The 17,610-nt window shown below is 50.6% G+C and overlaps 10 protein-coding genes across 10 annotated transcripts; 4 read left to right on the top strand and 6 right to left on the bottom strand.

Moving 5' to 3' along the window:
• Positions 1 to 592: 592 nt before the first annotated feature.
• On the top strand, positions 593 to 1,747 carry PtrM4_093740 (uncharacterized protein; the record flags this gene model as incomplete). The annotated part of the gene is made up of 5 exons (XM_066107065.1): positions 593 to 658; positions 718 to 824; positions 888 to 1,053; positions 1,108 to 1,198; positions 1,245 to 1,747. The coding sequence occupies 5 exons, from the start codon at positions 593 to 595 to the stop codon at positions 1,745 to 1,747; spliced, it is 933 nt and encodes a 310-aa protein (XP_065962733.1).
• Positions 1,748 to 2,014: 267 nt separating this feature from the next.
• Positions 2,015 to 2,281, bottom strand: PtrM4_093730 (uncharacterized protein; the record flags this gene model as incomplete). Its single annotated transcript, XM_066107064.1, has 1 exon — positions 2,015 to 2,281. The coding sequence occupies one exon, from the start codon at positions 2,279 to 2,281 to the stop codon at positions 2,015 to 2,017; it is 267 nt and encodes an 88-aa protein (XP_065962732.1).
• Positions 2,282 to 2,716: 435 nt separating this feature from the next.
• On the top strand, positions 2,717 to 2,908 carry PtrM4_093720 (uncharacterized protein; the record flags this gene model as incomplete). The annotated part of the gene is made up of 1 exon (XM_066107063.1): positions 2,717 to 2,908. One exon carries the CDS (start codon positions 2,717 to 2,719, stop codon positions 2,906 to 2,908), a length of 192 nt encoding a protein of 63 aa, XP_065962731.1.
• Positions 2,909 to 5,660: 2,752 nt separating this feature from the next.
• Positions 5,661 to 7,564, top strand: PtrM4_093710 (UhpC, Sugar phosphate permease; the record flags this gene model as incomplete). The annotated part of the gene is made up of 4 exons (XM_066107062.1): positions 5,661 to 5,955; positions 6,014 to 6,126; positions 6,174 to 6,525; positions 6,597 to 7,564. The coding sequence occupies 4 exons, from the start codon at positions 5,661 to 5,663 to the stop codon at positions 7,562 to 7,564; spliced, it is 1,728 nt and encodes a 575-aa protein (XP_065962730.1).
• Positions 7,565 to 7,908: 344 nt separating this feature from the next.
• Positions 7,909 to 9,436, bottom strand: PtrM4_093700 (FAD dependent oxidoreductase; the record flags this gene model as incomplete). Its single annotated transcript, XM_001934234.1, has 2 exons — positions 7,909 to 8,654; positions 8,707 to 9,436. 2 exons carry the CDS (start codon positions 9,434 to 9,436, stop codon positions 7,909 to 7,911), a joined length of 1,476 nt encoding a protein of 491 aa, XP_001934269.1.
• A 1,173-nt stretch (positions 9,437 to 10,609) lies between these two features.
• On the bottom strand, positions 10,610 to 11,980 carry PtrM4_093690 (uncharacterized protein; the record flags this gene model as incomplete). The annotated part of the gene is made up of 1 exon (XM_066107061.1): positions 10,610 to 11,980. One exon carries the CDS (start codon positions 11,978 to 11,980, stop codon positions 10,610 to 10,612), a length of 1,371 nt encoding a protein of 456 aa, XP_065962729.1.
• Positions 11,981 to 12,518: 538 nt separating this feature from the next.
• PtrM4_093680 (uncharacterized protein) lies at positions 12,519 to 13,066 on the bottom strand (the record flags this gene model as incomplete). Its single annotated transcript, XM_001934235.1, has 2 exons — positions 12,519 to 12,764; positions 12,815 to 13,066. The coding sequence occupies 2 exons, from the start codon at positions 13,064 to 13,066 to the stop codon at positions 12,519 to 12,521; spliced, it is 498 nt and encodes a 165-aa protein (XP_001934270.1).
• Positions 13,067 to 13,403: 337 nt separating this feature from the next.
• On the top strand, positions 13,404 to 14,021 carry PtrM4_093670 (uncharacterized protein; the record flags this gene model as incomplete). Its single annotated transcript, XM_001934236.1, has 1 exon — positions 13,404 to 14,021. The coding sequence occupies one exon, from the start codon at positions 13,404 to 13,406 to the stop codon at positions 14,019 to 14,021; it is 618 nt and encodes a 205-aa protein (XP_001934271.1).
• Positions 14,022 to 14,681: 660 nt separating this feature from the next.
• Positions 14,682 to 15,374, bottom strand: PtrM4_093660 (uncharacterized protein; the record flags this gene model as incomplete). The annotated part of the gene is made up of 1 exon (XM_001934237.1): positions 14,682 to 15,374. The coding sequence occupies one exon, from the start codon at positions 15,372 to 15,374 to the stop codon at positions 14,682 to 14,684; it is 693 nt and encodes a 230-aa protein (XP_001934272.1).
• Positions 15,375 to 16,848: 1,474 nt separating this feature from the next.
• Positions 16,849 to 17,556, bottom strand: PtrM4_093650 (uncharacterized protein; the record flags this gene model as incomplete). The annotated part of the gene is made up of 1 exon (XM_066107060.1): positions 16,849 to 17,556. The coding sequence occupies one exon, from the start codon at positions 17,554 to 17,556 to the stop codon at positions 16,849 to 16,851; it is 708 nt and encodes a 235-aa protein (XP_065962728.1).
• Positions 17,557 to 17,610: the final 54 nt, after the last annotated feature.

Below are 17,610 nucleotides of genomic sequence, written 5' to 3'. Positions count from 1 at the left end.
GTCTGCGTACACTCATGCATATCACCTTTTCGTTACCTGATGATGCAGCGTATACCGCGCTTGCGATACTGTTAGCTTGGGCAGCTATTCTCCTCGGAAACTTAGCCGTGTCGTGTTCATGTATATCAAACTCTAATTCGGAGCCAGGCAGGACTGGCTCACGGTGCACCATGCCGCAAGTTTCTTTTGGACGTGAAATGGCTAGGCTACTTGCAGTGCAGCGTGTGGGGCAGGTGCCGCCTGGGCAGCAACTGCGCATGTCGCGGGCGGGATCCCCGTGGAAAAGCTGTCGCAGTCGTGTATTTGAAATGGAGATGCGTGAAGATCACAGTGTGTTCCCAATGCGGTCAATTGCCACATCACATGACAGACCCATCGCTGAGAAATCAGCATCAGCCTTACATGTAGTACATGTAGCTATCGGCCCGTGGAGGTGGCGCAGGGTCTCTTGGTGGGTCCAGTGGGGTCGGTGTTAAGAACTTGGTCTACCTACGAACCCAACCGCGTCGCATTCGTCCGAAGTTCGAGGCTTTCTAATAAGGCCCCCGATCATCGCGATTCCGATCCTCGAGCATAGCGATCGAGAAAAAACATGCAGCCGCAAAAAGAGAGCCGCGCAACCACGTCGTGTACTGAATGTCAGCGCCGGAAGCAAAAGGTCCCGCTCCACTCCAGATTGACCCTGCGTCTAACCCCTTGGACTAACGGCAAGATTAGTGCTCCCGAGAATGGCCTTGCAATCATTGCCAGGCCAGGAAAGTGCCTCATCTCTGTCAATTCTCTGTTAAACGACCACAGCAAGAGTCGCCGCCAGAGTCGTCTCGGTATGTCGTTCCTGTCATGTACCCCGCGGTTACCAGAACTTGGCAGTAACCGGCCTCATGCAGAGAGAACTCGTCCAGTGAGCCCAAAACCCTGAAGAGAAGCGCGCCAGACTCTGCAGAGCCCCAGTTTATATCGCAGAATGGCGAACATGAGGAGATTGAAGACGGGCTGAAGGTCTGGGGTTACATGCCTGGCCATGTTCATTATAAAATCGGCAATGCAGATGAGGTAAGCAGTCTTTGATCTTGTTGACTGTTGAGCGCATCTAAGTTTTGGCGGAAGCATGCTCCGCGGAAGGAATCCCCGCCAGAAGCACCGATATTCGATGCCGTCGACAAGGTCTTGCATGCTATCCCTCCAAGGTCCATAACAGGTAGGTTCAAGATGCTATGCGTATCGGCACTGCTAATGGCAAGCAGATGCGTTTGTCAACCACTTCCTCAGTGTCGTCAATTACCGCTACAGCGCCATATACGGACCAACTTTGGCTGAGCAGTATGTCCAATGGTGGACGGATCGAGGCGCTGGGAAGCAGTTGTCCCCAGAATTCACGTGCTTGCTTCTACGCATATGTGCTTACTCCGTACAATATCTTACGCCATCGCTCCGCAAGATGATTGAGTTTGAGTTGGCTTGTAGCTCACAGACACTCACAGAGCGGTTCTCGGACGCAGCAGAGGAGCTGAGTCGAAGCTTTGAAGCATCTCGCACGAGCATCGAGCGTGTACAAGAGCTGTTCCTCAAAGGCGCCTGGCTGAAATCTGAGTCGAAGATAGTGGAGTCGTGGCATGCGTTGTCGCGCACTATTCGCGAAGCGCAGGAACTAGGGATTGACAAAGACGCCGGTGCTGAAGATTTGTGCGAGTTTGGTCTGGAGATACGTAGACGTATCTGGACACTGCTTTACATCTGGGACTGGTAAGCATGATGAGTGATGATGTGGGAGCTGGAATTGACATTAAGTAGGCAGATGTCGGCGTGGTTAGGTCGTCCAAACCTCATCGACCAAAAGAACCTTACATTCAAGCTTCCAAATCTGCGACTGGACCAATCAACTACTCAGCCCAATCTTCTCTCTCCATTCGCGCACATGGCACTTCAGGCTACTCTTGGCCGACGAATCGCCGCAGCTATGGGCAATGCAACCTCCCAAACCGATCTCTCTGCCGAGCAGGTCTTGGCGATAGAGTCAACGTGTGAGAAGTTCATCGAAGAGCTGCCACCAATATTTCGCATCGACAATCCGGATCTCTCTCTTGATGAGGAACATCCGTACTTTGTTTTTCAGCGGCACCAGTTGCACTGCGTCATCTTTCTGTCCAAGCTCGACTTTCTCAAGCCATACCTCACTCGCGAACGGCGAGATAAGATAACCGACCGCGACGACGAATTCCGGAGAAAGGGTATAGACGTAGCGTTGGATCTGTTGAAGGTTGCGCGTAAACTCTTCGATCATGAGTTCCCCATTAACGCCAAGTTCCACATGGTCGTCTTCTGCGTCTTCGACACGGCAACACTACTATGTTCGGCAATTATCCACGACCGCGATCGCGTTCTCCCTCATCGCGAAGAAGTCGTAGATGCCATCGAGAACTCACTCGATATGCTCCACCAACTCAGCCTAACAACTAAGCTAGGCGCGTCGTCATACAACTTTCTTTTCAAGCTCGTGCAGGCCACACCCGATCTTTCGCGAAACACTCAACTCAGCAAGCGCCAGAGACATACTTCTTCTTCTTCTTCTTCTTCTTCTTCTTCTTCTGCACCTTCTGCGCTGAAGACAACACCTCCCGTAGAGGAACCGCCTCCTGCAGCGGTCATACCACCAACAACGAAGCCTTCAAATTCCTTCATCGAGCCTGCAGCTTCTGCCAGCGAGCCTCTTCCCGCGATGACGATGCAGGACGATCTTAACTTTGACATTGACCAATTTCTCGCCCAAAACCCCTTTGGGCATCTCGGCGATCTAAACGCCCTCGACATGGGTGGTATGGAACAGATTTGGGACTGGGAGGATTTGCATCTAGACGTTTACACACAGGCTGGACCGAACGGCTGGGGCGCCCCTGGAGAAAGCGCTTGATAAGACTCTGGATGGGAGGCAGGTTTGAGGGGCTGCGCCGAGAAAAATGGACGTCGTGGGCGGGCTTTCTGTTATCCCATGTGATAAGATTCGTGTGAACGCCGTTTCTTCTAAGCAATGATTTATTAGTATTGTTGTTATGTCGCCCGATTCATCATTGTTACTTCTCACGGTGTTAGTATAGCAATAGCAATGTCATTGAATAAGTAAACGAATGATTCTTACCCTCAACGAAGCATATTGACAAACAGCAAACATAAAAGGCCATCTAAGAGAGGAGAAGACAGGATGACAGCCCAGTTAAGATTTCGAGTAGTCAGCAAGACACAAGGGTTGCCCGATCCCGAAATCTGTCGGATCGGATGTCCGCGGTTAGGCGGATCGACCAATGTTATCGCGTGGGTCTTGTCATTGGTACTACGGTATCGGCTTGGCTGATGATCTTGGATGATGTGGGTTAAAGTAGTGGTGATTGGGTTATTAGGGTGCTCAGGGCGGTGCTGTGGCTGCTTTTGCTGATGCATCTTCTGCTGGCTGCTGGAGCGGGTTGGATTGATTTGGATTGAATCTGTAATAAAAAATTGCATTCTTTTGCCGCTGTAAATTCTCTCATCCGTGCACTCTTGTGTGTTTTTTGCCTGGTTTGTGGGTTTTATTCAGGGTCCGCAGTGTATGCAGAACACATGGACCAACGGATGGAATCTCTTGATCATTTTTCTTGACCTGTCGGAATGGTTTCTAAGTTCATGTTGCATGCCAGTATAGACCTCATAGCTCTTTATCATTAGATTGTGGTGTTGGCATGTCGGCTCACCATGGAAAATAGCAAGGCTCACCATAGAAGGGGGCCATGGTGAGCCGACATGCCTCCCGTAGATTGTGCCAGTACTCGAACTTATCCAGCCAGGGATGGGGATGTTGCCACAACAAAGAAGTCGAATTTGCGAGCATCAATTGCAAGGTATGATGACCAGGGGTCGATTCTAAGGAGGGATCTCGATAGAACAGATCCTATATTGTAGGTAGATGAGTGATTTACCAGAATGTGATTGATATCGCAAAGTAACACGTTATGAGAATAATATGAACAGCGGGAAATACAAAGTCTGGCCGCAGAGGTTACCTGATCTCACTCGTGTATATGAGTATGCTTTTGAGACAACGCAACAGCTTTCAGCAACATTGACAGCGGGCTACGTCTTGGGACGTAAGTTAGTTGTGCTTACCACGTGTTGTTTTAATTCGGGGTTGCAATAGGTATTGCCTTCCATGGTTTCTGAGTCAGCTCAACAATCGACAAAGAAATTCCACGCGATACCTTCTATCCGCAACGTCGAACGATGTCTGATGTAGTCAACAAGACTAGCGAGGCAATGCTGGGCGATATGTGAACGCTACCAGGTTCGCCACAAGGATCGCGTGACATACATGTTCGATACGACCTTCCGAAACTAGTCCCACTAAAGGATTTTCACTGACTCGGCCTCGGTCTGTACACACTGGTACGGTACATACGCACTCGCGCAGGGAACCTGATGAGCTTTTTTACCGTACGAGGAGCCGAGAACCGACCCACCCTTTCAACGCATTCAGCATTGCCGGTTTCTTTTCCTCCAGATAGCAAAACACGATCCGATCTTCATATCAAGCCTTGAGGCGTGTCGATCTGCCATGGGGGCTGGGGAAACCCGCACTAGGTTCCCGAAACGAACCCATCTCTCTCCCAGGAATGTGATACCTGATATGGGCAGTCGACGAAGACGGAAAAAAATTCCCGCTTACCATCGGTATTCGCAAGGACGACTCGGACAACATGCGATCTCATGCGCTTTGACGTACACACTGTCGGTCGGTTCTATTGCCCTGTTCGCGAGTGAAAAGCCTGATGAACGTAAACGTAATAACGGTCGCTTAGTCGCATTTCGGCATGCGGCAAAAAATAGCGCATCTCGTGGTAGACCATGGACAAACTCCAATTCCACGCGAGAATGCCATTATCGTAATGCACTGTACAAACGGTGATAGCTGTCAATCTAGACACGGCTATCTAAACGTGGGACGTTGACCATGGCGCTCGATTATCGCATCATCGCGCACGACAAAACCCCCAGAGACGGGGTGTGAAGCTTGCCGGTCGGCTCGAGCAACCACTAAAATTGAGACTAAACGATGCAACGAACCACGGCAGACAAATGCGATGATCATTGCAGTCAACGGGTATAGGGACGGGGATGGGCTTGATGCTTGGTGGACCAAGCAATACGTCATGGTGCGCCTAAAGAGTCGCTCCCCTTGGCGCCTCTCACCATCGACTCCACACTGACTGTCCGTCCCGAAATATTTTCCTGACAGGGGGGCGACACCGGGGCTTACTGGAGTACAAGTCACTGGTATATGAGGGGGATGATTTCCATGTGCGGGAAACAAACTCGTTGCAACTCTCATCACACTGAATTTGCCGCGACGTCGTTGTTGCGGGAGCTTGCCGTATCAAATACAACAAGCTTTTTCCAAGCCTCAAAAGCCTTTAGCATCCTTTGCTTAGGTGAATACGCCGTGAAGGTTTCCCACACCACACTAGCATCGCCATTACCTATCGACCTACCCAGGAACCAACCAGAGCAGCATCTTCCCAATTGCGACTGCCCCATCCGTTGCATAGCCCATCAATACCAATAGCACCAACCCCAAGCAACAAGTCCCCGACCACCATTGCGTCCAGCGCTATACCACCATCCATTACTACGCCAAGATGGTGCGAACTATGTTTGTGAACCCATTCAAGACTCACCACATAGACGAATTCCCAGACGTCCATGTCCCTCTCGACGACACCACCCATCGCAGCTCCCTTGCCACCCACCCACGCGCCTCACTCACCACATCCGAGAAAGCGACCAAAGAAGATGAGGCCGGCGGTGCTGCCCTCGGACGACCGGAAAGTAATGCATCTAGTGGTGTTGTTAACCATGGCATGAGTGTTGCAGCACTCAAAGCAGAGATTGACGCTGATGTTGCGGCGTCGGATACTGATACCCCCTATGATCGTGAGTATACTGGAGTGGAGTTGTGGGGAGATTTGTAGTGTGGTGCTGACTCGATCAGGCAAAGCAAAGGTTATTAATAAGGCGTTGCAGGATATGGGGATGGGAAGGTATCAATGGCAGCTCTTTGCGCTTTGTGGAGGTGGGTGGATGGCTGATAATCTTTGGCTTCAGGTACTTTTTACGTGGCAGAGTGTATGATGGGACTTACAAGAATACAGGGTGTTGCTCTTACACTGCCGCAATTGAGCGCTGAGTTTGGTGTCAGCGAGACTGAAGTACGATACACGACTCTATCGCTCTTCCTGGGCCTTTGCATTGGCGCCTCCTTTTGGGGTACCGCATCAGACATCATTGGTCGTCGTCTGGCGTTCAACTTTACGCTCTTCCTCGCTGGTGTCTTTGGACTTGCGTCTGGAGGCGGACCCAACTGGATTGGAACATGTGCTCTTTACGCATGCATTGGTCTTGGTGTCGGCGGCAATCTTCCCGTTGACGGAGCATTGTTCTTAGAGTTTCTCCCGCAGACTTCAGGAAATCTCCTCACTCTGCTGTCAGTATTCTGGCCCGTTGGTAACCTGATTGCCTCACTATGCAAGTCTTCCATCAGAACAACCGGGTTAGATCATACTAACAACCCGCAGTGGCATGGGCATTTATCCCCAACTTCTCCTGCCCCACCTCCACGCCCGCAGGCCAATGCAGCAAAGCCGACAACATGGGCTGGCGGTACCTCATCCTGACCCTCGGCGCAATAACCTTTTCCATGTTCATTGCCCGCTTCTTCCTCTTCCACCTCTACGAATCCCCCAAATTCCTCCTCTCGCGCGGCCGCCAAGCCGAAGCCGTCGCAACCGTCTATGGCATCGCGCACTACAACCGCACCCACACCTGGCTCACTGAAGACATCCTTAACCAAATTGGCGGTAACCCAGACGTCACCTCGGAAGACGTCATCAAACTCAGCGCCATCGAAATCATCAAACGCTCACTCAGTCGCTTCTCGATGAAGCGCTTCAAGGCCCTTTTCTTGGACAAGAAGATCGGTCTTACCACCGCACTCCTTTGGTTCCAATGGTCGACTATCGGTATGGCGTATCCGCTCTTCAACGCCTTTCTCCCCCAGTACCTTGGCTCTGCTGCGGAAATTGATACAAGCACTGTGTACCGCAACTACGCCATCAGCGCCATTGTAGGCGTCCCTGGTTCCCTAATCGCCTGCTACACCGTCGACCTCAAGTACATCGGCCGCAAGGGTACCATGGCTATTGCAACAGTCATCACCGGCGTCTTCGTCTTCCTCTTCACCATCTCCGCCGATTCAGACTTCCAGCTCGCGTTCACGTGTCTAGAAGCCTTTTTCCAGAATATCATGTACGGTGTGCTGTATGCGTATACGCCAGAGGTCTTCCCAGCGCCGATAAGAGGTACGGGTACGGGTATGAGCAGTTTCTTGAATAGGGTGGCGGGGCTTTGTGCGCCGATTGTGGCGATTCAGGCGGGTGGGAGTAACCCGAAGGCGCCGATTTATGCGTCGGGTGGGCTGTTTATTGCCGCGTTTTTTAGTATGTTGGTTTTGCCGATTGAGACGAGGGGTATGCAGACGTTGTAAGCAAGGGGTCAGGGGAGACGGCTGGACCGTGGATGGGGGTAGGATTTATGGTGTTAGTTTATGCTAGAAGTGTTATACCCAGGTTAGTGTAGTTGGATATTACCGTTATAGGTATATTGCTGTTCATGGCTTCGTTTTGTGCCCCGGATTGACAACGCGATGTCTATCTCGGCAGTGTGACGTCTGGCATGTGAGCGGTTGCGGCTCGTTTCACTATACGAATGGAAATACGAAGGGCCAGTCCTCAAGTAGTCTGATGAATAAATTATGCATTCAAGTGGGCATTATGTGCATTTGCCGTATATATCCTACAAGGATAAATGGGCCTAGCACGCTCGAAAAACCTACTCAACGACCACCTTCTCCCACTTCAGCCCCTCCTCCAAACTCCCCGTCTTCAATCCCCAAGAATCCAAAAACCAATTATCCCTCGGCTTCCACGGTCCGCTATCTGCACAATGTGGCATCTTGCTCATGGCGTTCTTAATATACGTGCTATTCAGCGGACTAGCCGACGTGGTCTTTTCCTTTGCTTTTTCATCAATCACCGGTACCACGTTCGTGTATCCATGATCGCGCTGGTGCTTGATGAGGCGCACGAACATGCGGGATGCAAGGTCAGAGCCGAGAGTCCAAGACGCATTCCAGTAGCCGAGGATGTTGCCGAGATTGGGAAGGTTGGTAAGCATGCTGTTGCGCCACATGTATTGCGAGGATATGTCGACCTTCTCGCCATCTACGCTCACGTCTATGCCTCCGAGGAGTTGCATATTGAGGCCGGTGGCTGTGACGATGATGTCGGCGTTCAGCTTATGTCCACTGGTCAGCTCGATGCCATCAGCGTGAACGTTCTTGATTGTGTCCGTCACGATGTGTGCTCTGCCCGAGTTGAAGGCTTTGAAATAGTCGCCATCGGGACACAGGCACATGCGCTGTTGCCAAGGGTTGTAGCCGGGTTTGAAGTGGGGGTCTACGGGGAATTCAGGCGGGAGTTGCGAGGCAGCTTTCTTGACGAGGACGGAGGCGGCGAGGGATGGGAACCAGATGCAGAATTTGTAGAGGAGCACTGGTATGACGAGGAACAAGAAGCCTGTCTAGTGCGTTAATAATGGTAATTGAGTGTGAGAAGCGAGACGACGTACGCTTGTATCGTAGGGTAAACCACTCTGGTGCCCACTTCTCGCACCATACCTCCTCATCCTGTGGTATACTCATGATGTAGCTGGGACTCCTCTGTAACTGCGTCACACTGCCCACCCCACCGTCAACGAGTGCGGGCAGAAGTGTGATGGAAGTCGCCCCACTGCCCACCACAATCATCTTCTTGTCCTTGTAGTCGAGGTCCTGTGGCCAGAATTGCGGGTGCACAATCTTGCCCTGGAACTTGTCAATGCCAGGAATATTCGCCTGCAGCGGCTCTGTGTAGTTGTAGTAGCCAGTGCCCATGATGAGCCACTTGGTCCAGTATGTGACGATGCGCGGCTCTCTGCCAACCTCATTGTCGACCTCGACCTCCAGCTTCCAGTGCTGCTGGTCACTCTTCCAGTCCGCCGATAGGACCTTGTGTCGGTATCTAATCTTCTTGTCTATGTCGAATTTCTGTGCCGTCTCCTGCAAGTAGTTCATGATGCTCGGCCCCGTCGCAATTGGGTTCTTCGCGCGCCATGGGTAGAATTGAAAGCCCAGCGTGTGCAGGTCGGAATCGGAGCGCACGCCCGGGTACTTGAACTGCGACCATGTCCCACCAAGCTCGTGTCGCGCTTCGAGGACGGCGAATCTGGCATCTGGTAGCGCCTCTTGAATGCGGTAGGCCGAGTTGATGCCACTCAGGCCACTACCGATAATGAGGACGTCAAAGTACGAGTGGATCATGGCGTGATTGGGGCGCGCCTATTAGAGTGCTGACTGTCCGGATGCAGGTACGGATGCTGCGCGCGCTTCGCTACACGTAGGTCGGAGAGAAAAAAACCTGTATAATAACACAATCGCTATGATGGTGATAGATGAGCGTCAATTCAGCAAGGCAACTCTTTTTCAGAACGTGTCGGTGCGGGTACACCGAAAGAAGAAAGAATAAGCATTTGCAAAGGGGAGCCGGAGTCCAACCTTACTTTGTAGTAGACGTACATAGCCCCGACACCGACACGGCGCTCCACATGATGCATCGTGCAACGCCACCCTTTACACACGCTACCCCACCGGGAGCCAAGATGTCTGACCTTTGGCATGGCATGCCCTCCCTTCAAAAGCGCGCCATTGGGGCAGTCGTCTCGCGCCGTTTGTATAGATGAAGAGGGGGTTACGTCAAAGACTTTTGTGCCGAGGCTGCCATTACTCCGCGCACGCCTAACCGCAATCGGAAAGGAGACATTGCTACTACCACGACAGTCTACTCTACTAGACCTGCGGATCCAGGCACGCCCGTGGATCATGATCGCCATTTAGCTTCGGCCAGCCCTTCATCGTCCGAATCCGAGCGTCACATGTTGGCGAGATTAGGCTGCAAGTTATCGCACAAGTCCGTGGCCTCGGCTCGCCACCATGACTTGGAATTGTGTAGTAGAAGCGTTTCGCAGGCTGTAAAGTGGACCATTGCACAGAACCGATTGGAGGCTGCAATGAAATCCAACACATGCATATGCGGTACCCATCAGCAATTCCGATAGGTTGCTAGGCGAAAACAGATGCTGTCCTGGCCTATCCACCGTGAAAAGAAATTACTCGCCTGTTACCTCTTCAATAGCCTCCCACTCGTACTCGCCATCTCTACGCCCTTTCATTCATCACTGCCAATGACAAAGGCGTAGAGGTTTTTGCGCAAAAGTAGGACATGATTGGACAAGAGTTGTTTTTATGCTAACGTAAACCTCTCATATACATTCTCTTGTCCGTTTAAGACATTCATTTAATGTTTGACTTTCGTTAACATGATCCATGGGCGAGCGGCGCACACGGGCGAGCGGCGCACCCCACCAACTTTTGCAACTTTAAAGCGATGCATCTCAACAACGCGATAATATTATTGCTAGATATTGATACAGTAGATTACTCTATATTAATAGTATCAGTCTTGCATGTGCGCGAGTTGTGCCCAGTCTCCTTGCACCTAGTGCAGCGCCTTTGAGCCCGCTGGCTGAGGCCTGATCGCGCTCCTCCTTGACGCTCTTCATGAGCAATCTGCTGGTCAGCCTCATTTTGAGCCAGTATATCCTCTCCAGCTCCCTTTGTGAGTACTCCATGCTTCTGTATACGCCTTTTAGAGCGCCGCCTACGCTCTGAGGCTGCGCTATTGGCCTTCTCAAGACTAGAGATCCGATCGCGCATCAGCTCAGCAGAGAGCATCATCACCTCGGCGCCCTTCTTTAGCTGGTCAATCGCCATAATAATTGAAGCTGGTGATGAGCTCTTGTGCTGGCGCACGCGCTCACGTATTAGGCTTGACTGAGCCTCAAGCTCACGCGCGTTGCTCGGCGTTTGAGCTACCCAGGGAGCCTCTGGCAGAGCTGCTGGAGGAGTAGGTGTACGCAGTTGTACATCTACCTTTGATAGAACAGCCTCTGGTTGTAGAGGAACAAGGCCTGCGCCGCGGAAGGCTGAGCAGATATTGGCTGGCGTGAACGCTTGATCAAATGCTGCCTTGAACGCTGGCAGAAACTCTAGCTTGGTGATGTGGTTGATGTGGTTGCGCATAAGGCTCTCCACCTCACGGCTGTACGCGCGCTTCAATGGCGAGAAGCAGCCAACATCAAGTGGCTGGAGTAGGTGAGATGAGTGAGGAGGCATACAGAGCGTATGGATATTGTTCTCCTTGCAGAGCTCCTGGAACTCTAGAGATTGGTGGCTCTTATGGCCATCAATAATAAGCAGGCGACGCGCGCCTACACTACGAGCCTGCGTGTGAGCGTTGAAGTGCTTTAGCCACTCAACTCCAAGCTCATTATTCGTCCAGCCATTATCGCTGACTGCGATCGCCCAGTCGCGTGGGATCTCAGCTTCCTTATACCAGGCTGATAGGTGGTACTGGCCAGCGAAGATGAGGAACGGTGGGACTGACCAGCCAGCAGCGCTGATAGCAGCGATCAGCGTTACCCACTCGCGATTGCCTGGCTGAATACTCTTCGGCCTGCCTCTCCTCTCTGCTCCTGTTATAACTAGCTGCGTTGTAATCTTGCCCATCATAAAGCCAGCTTCATCAAAGTTGTAGACGTCCTCATCGCAGATACCTAGCTCAGCCTTTGTCTCTTCTACAAGCTTAAACCACCTCTTTATTAATGTTGCATCCTCACAAAGAGCTCTCTGCCTATCGTACGCTTGGTTGAAACACGTCCGAAGACTGTCTGTACGCTTAACAAAGGTAGATGGCCAGTTGACTCCAACCTGCTCTCCACCACGCGCAGCCAGCAGCTTATCAGCCATATCACGTACAGCTGTGTAGGTAGGCGCAAATCCACGCAGATCTAGCTGAAGTATATAGCTAATAATCACCTCCTCTTCTCTCTGGGTAAGCTTCCTTGAGTTGGGCGGGCAATCGCGTCGGGCAGGTATACCAGCGCGTCGGCGGCGGAGCGTTGTTTCGGCTACGTTGTAGACTACTGCAGCAGTACGGGTACCTTGGATCTGGTGCGCATTAATAGATGAGATAGCAAGCTGAATATCTGCTTCATTTGATAGTAATTGAGTAGCGCTGCGTTGAGCCATTGTAGATTAAGATCAGTAAGGTGAGTAAAGTTGGTGGGGTGCGCCGCTCGCCCGTGTGCGCCGCTCGCCCATGGATCATGTTATGTGTCCTTGCATTATGGGCCCTATGATATACATGTGCCTGCCAACTTGTATGATGTCCCTTGCCTTGTGCTTTCCTTGGCATCGCTTTCTCTTGCCTCGCAACTGCAGTAATATGGTTAACCTCCATCCGAATCATATCCGCATCCTCTCATAGCTGCAGTGATGATAATAGTCAAGACATATACCCCCAAGCACCGCCTGGACGTGGTGGTTGTCCTGGGCCTCGAGCAAGTCGCATCTTGAGTTCCTGCGACGTCATGCGTGGAACTGGAATCTGATGCTGTCCTTCAGTGCCGTGTGCGTTTTTGGAAGCCTGAAAAGCCTCCATGCCTTTCTGGACCTCGTCATATTGTTCCATATGCTCAAGGCACTCCATCAACACTTCCACCTTGGTTACGTTAATCCCATGCTCATACAGCTGTGGTGTTTGTTAGCCGCTATACTCGCTATAGCTGGATGAGTACTAACAATGTCGTCGATGGTCCGGTTCATCTCTTCAACTATTTTGACGTAAAATGTCGGAATACCTGCAAGTGAGCATGCGCGCTCGGCTTGCACTCGCTTGGTCTTCTCTTCTTCCGTCTGTTGTATCCACTTGATACGTTCCTCTTCGTTGCGTTTCTGGCCTTGCTCAATGTGCTGATCAATGTGCCGGTACTCTGCCTTTCGTTTCTCCCAGTTGATGAGGCCAGACACTGAGCGTCGAGGTTTGTCGCCCATAGTAGAACGTGGTTGGGCTTTGGTAAAAGGTGCCTAGATAAAATTGAGAGCGAGTTGTAGGAATATTCCAGAATGCACGCAAAAGTTTGGCTTTTATATCAGTCTCTTAGCATCCCGCTAACACGAGATAAAGTCCACGGTCGTTTGCAAGTGAAAGAGAGAAGATAAAGTTCAAACAGAAACTCCTGTGGCTTTGGGGCAACGTTCTATTACCGTGTTTTGGGACTGTACGCAGACGCTCCTCTATGTTGTAACGGCGGCAGGTACGACAACGCTCTAAGTCGTCGTCTACTATATCCCTCTCTTCTTCCAGTTCGTGAGGGGCGACGAGGCGCTCATGGCGGCTGTGCGTTTACTTCCCTTTGTCGTCATCGGCGTCACGGCGAACCTCGTCTCAGGCTCCCTCCTTCATCTGATCAAGGTGTACATGGTCCTTTATGTCATCGCTAGCATCTTCCTCGTAGTTGGCGGTGGTCAGCTAATAGTCTACCTCAACCCAAATCCGTCAACAGCACTCATCTATGGCCTGTCCTTTATAGTCGCTGTGGGAACCGGGTTGTCTATGATTACGAGATACACCGTCGCAACTCTGACACTGAAGCCAGACGTGGGTCCCGGACTCAAGTTGCAGAACGTTTCGCAGATCGGTGGCCAAGTCATCGCGCTTGCCATCGCTGGCCAGATCTACCAGTCCACTGCTATCAAGGAGCTCAAGGCCGCTCTTTCTGGCCAAGGCTTCACCGAGGCGGAGATAAAAAGCGCAGTGGCGGGGTCGCAGAGCGCACTGTTGCACCAACTGAGTGGAGAGTTGCGCGAGCGGGCGATTGAAGCTATCGCACATGCAATGCAGATGCCCTTTGTAACGATCCCTGTCGCAGGAGTTGTCATGTTATTTGCAACGTTTTGTATGAAGCGAGAGAAGCTTTTCAGCAGGGCTGTTGCTGTAGGAGGCTAGTGGGGCGTTAGGAAGGAGGGAAGGAAGAGCTGTTCGAGGCGTCGAAGCTTCCTAGGTAGCGACAGGAAAGCACTAAGGAGATATCTGTGCATGCAACAAAACATCTCTTCTCTCCCACCGCCGACAAGTTCGAACAAGCTCATTGTGTACGCTGAAGGCAGCCCTACCCGCGTACATTCACTAAGTGAATACTGTATTTTACTAAGTATAAGGTACAGTGATAGTAAATTAACTGCTTATTTATATTATTATTACAATAAAACTGCGTTGCGAAAATCTGCTGCTAAGCATAGACATCACTAATATGTACAATCATCTCTTCTCTCAAATTAGACTTTAGAAGAGACATAGTAATAACATAGAGTAATGTACTCTATACACCGTCAGGTGCGGTTCCTCTCTCATCTTCTCGCTTAGAAGCCTAGGCACAGCCCAGAGCTCTACCCAATTTATCGGCATTGTGAGAGAGCAATCTCTTGGACCATCGTGTGGTGCGCCTTCAAACTCTATACCACTACTGCAGGTGTCCGTGCTATCTGTTTTGGAAGAAGATCTATCGTCGGTACCCCTACTATGTGCCTGACTCGCAAGCCATCGTTCACTAACATGCGTAGTCCGTCTTTCCCCCCTCCAAGGCCCACTCTGTTTAGTCTCAATAAATTATCCCACATCCTTGAGAGCCGAAGCCGTTGGATTATGCACAAACTTAAACTGCACTGCGCCCTGTATAGGACCCATCTTCCATATTGTCGGCAGATCCTCAAGCTCTGGGAACTCCCCCGGCAAAGGGCCCACGACATCCTCCTCGTGAGGAAGCGTACCCTCTGGCAACGCAGGATGATCCGCAACTTCCATCACCCAGCTCTTAATCCAATTCCTCATCTTAGACCGGCAATACGTACCATACCGCGGATACATGGCCGCAAGTTCAATCTGGACGAACTCATAATCAAGCATATTCCTCAAATGAGCATCTTCGTACGCCCAGGTGTGGATGCACAAGTGCTTATCTGCCCCGGAAACATGCTTCCAGCCACAAAGGCAATATCCACGCTCGATGATATTGTTGTCCGCCTCCGCAAGCCGCCGGCCAACATGATCCGCTATCATTTTCGCCCACTTACTCTTCGCTTGCACATTTTCCCACACTTGGGCGAGTTCGAAGATGTGGACATCGGTATTTAAATAGTCGCAGATTATCGAGCAAATTTTTCTGCTTTCGCTGAGACCGAGGAGACGAAGTGCGTTTTCGGTGCAGCAGTAGCTTAGGAGTGTGTGCATGGTGGTATCCTCTAAGCCGGCAGGGATGATGCTTTCTTGATCCTCTGCATAGGCCTTTTTTATCCACCCCATGGCGCGTTTCATGCCGGATTTGCTGCAGTAGCGATTTTATAGGTACACGCATGCGGAGCCATCTGTTCGCATGGCGATGAACTTGGCGAAATCCTCCCATTTTAGAAAATTGACAATTTCAGCCCACGACAAGGTACCAATTTCATCATCTGCATTTCCCTCCTCGATGAAGATGACGGGGAGTTCCCAGGAGAGTTACGTGAAGTAGCAGATGAAGCTCCACCATGCTATACTAGTTCCTAGGGGGATGATAGCCAGTTAAGAATCGTCGTAAACGATGCGGCGGAAAACTGTGTTGTTGTTCATAGTCTAGTAAAGACGATCTATACCAATTGCGCAGTGTGAGGTTTGTGTGTAGAGAGGCAATTTAGTAGAAGTGTAAAATACTTATCTTCTCAATTAGATAGAGTGTTGGTAGGGCTGTAGCACTAGTGCTGAAAGGAAGTAACGATAACTAGGAATGCATTCTGTTCGGTGATGGTTCTGATTGATTGTCTTGCGAAGGGGAACTATGGAAGAGCTAGATATAGGAGGTCTGGTCTGAGCGCTGCTCGGACGCCGCGATCAGTGCGCCTGTCCGCGTAACTGATATCAGTGCACCTGCTCGCGTGACCGAGATTAGTGCGGCCGATCGCGTGGCTGAGATATCGTTGATATCTGTGATCCGACATAGAGAGTACTTATCTGTAAGAGAAAGAGTGTCATTGTTATATATTTTAAATAAAAACTATACAATAAGACTATTATGCCCTTAGATGTCGGAATAACGGTTGGACATACATAAAGTCGCTTGTGAACATTAGTTTACATATTTTTAGAGAGGCAGTGTAGCTAAGATAGTATTTTTTGATTAAAATCCAGATGAATAATTAGTCCTACAAGACGCCACCCCTTCCTATCGAATCCTTGATGTATCTATTCATCGCAAACGATCATTGCTCTCTTGTGGGATATTGGCCAAAGTAGCCCCACATTTCCATCCCATAGTTCTCTGTTGCGGTGGAGTGAACAGTGCGCATGTGCGGAGAATTGAAGGATTGAACTGAGGTTGTATTGTCTGAGTCTACAAACTGTATATGTAGGTGGGTGACCGTCAACAGCGCTAGTCCCAGATAGGCATCGGTCCATTACAAAGGTAAGTTGCGACTACAGGAGCAGAGCAGGAGAGACCCCAAACCGTGACATTCTCTCCCATTGCAACCAACACTAGCGCAAATGCAGAATAACATCTAATTTACCCGCTGTCTTATTCGCGCATAGCATACAAGAGCCTTCTACCTATAGTCTTGAAAGTACAGAGTATGTATTCTAACCTGATACACTCCTAGATTTGGTCTTAGTCGCATGAATTGCGTTTTGCAGACCCCGGTATGCTCCTGGCTCTTCAAATTAGCGATCAGCAATGGCAACGGCAACGGAAACATGCCTTGTCAGCCAGCTAATAGACACAAATCCCATCGTAAGACTACACCACCTAACCCCTCAACCGCTTCATCGCCTCATGTATCTGTTCCTTATAGGTATTCTCCGTAAGCTTATACCCCGCGGTCTTCAGAATTTCCTTGATGCGCTTCGGCTTCGCTGTAATAGCCACCACCCTCTGTTCCTGACTGCCACCAACTACTGCCATGACCTTGACCACCTTCTCCGGCTCCTGAGTTCCTGACCCCTCGACCGATGTCGAATCAGAAACTTGGGCTTGAATCTGGATGTTTGAGCGTTGTTCGATTTCCCAAGGCGCGTACTCGATGATCCCAGGTTGGGAAAACGATTCAATGTAACTGTTCATGTATTCACCAATCATGTAGGTCGTTGATATGATGAGTGTAGAGATGGATGGTGGCTCTAGCGGTGGTGCCGACTTCACATGGGTAATTGCGGCCGTGGATGCTGAGTGTTCAGCTCCTTTTGCATGTGACTCAGATGGGTAATCGAAATGTGCGGCTGTCATGGGTGTCATCCGACAGCGTTGTGGTAGAGGATTTATATATGATGGTTGATGTGGAGTATCACACGGGCATGACTGAGCATTCTCCAAAGTTGGTACCGGTGTATCTCGCGGACCCTTGTGCGTCGTGTTGTTGTTTGGCGCCGGCTGTGAGAACAGAGCAAAGACCTTGGCTTGGAAATCAGGGTCGACACCTGGTGGAGGTTGGGATAGCATTTCGCTCAGGTCGTTCATGTTTGTAGTGCTGCGCATGGTTGAACTTGATGTGTAGTCTAGAGTTGATGGGTG

The sequence above is a fragment of the Pyrenophora tritici-repentis genome, chromosome 4 (assembly GCF_003171515.1).
Source record: "Pyrenophora tritici-repentis strain M4 chromosome 4, whole genome shotgun sequence".
NCBI classification, from domain to species: domain Eukaryota; kingdom Fungi; phylum Ascomycota; class Dothideomycetes; order Pleosporales; family Pleosporaceae; genus Pyrenophora; species Pyrenophora tritici-repentis.
The sequence above is the reverse complement of the archived record's forward strand: the minus strand, read 5'-3'. Positions and strand labels throughout refer to the sequence as shown.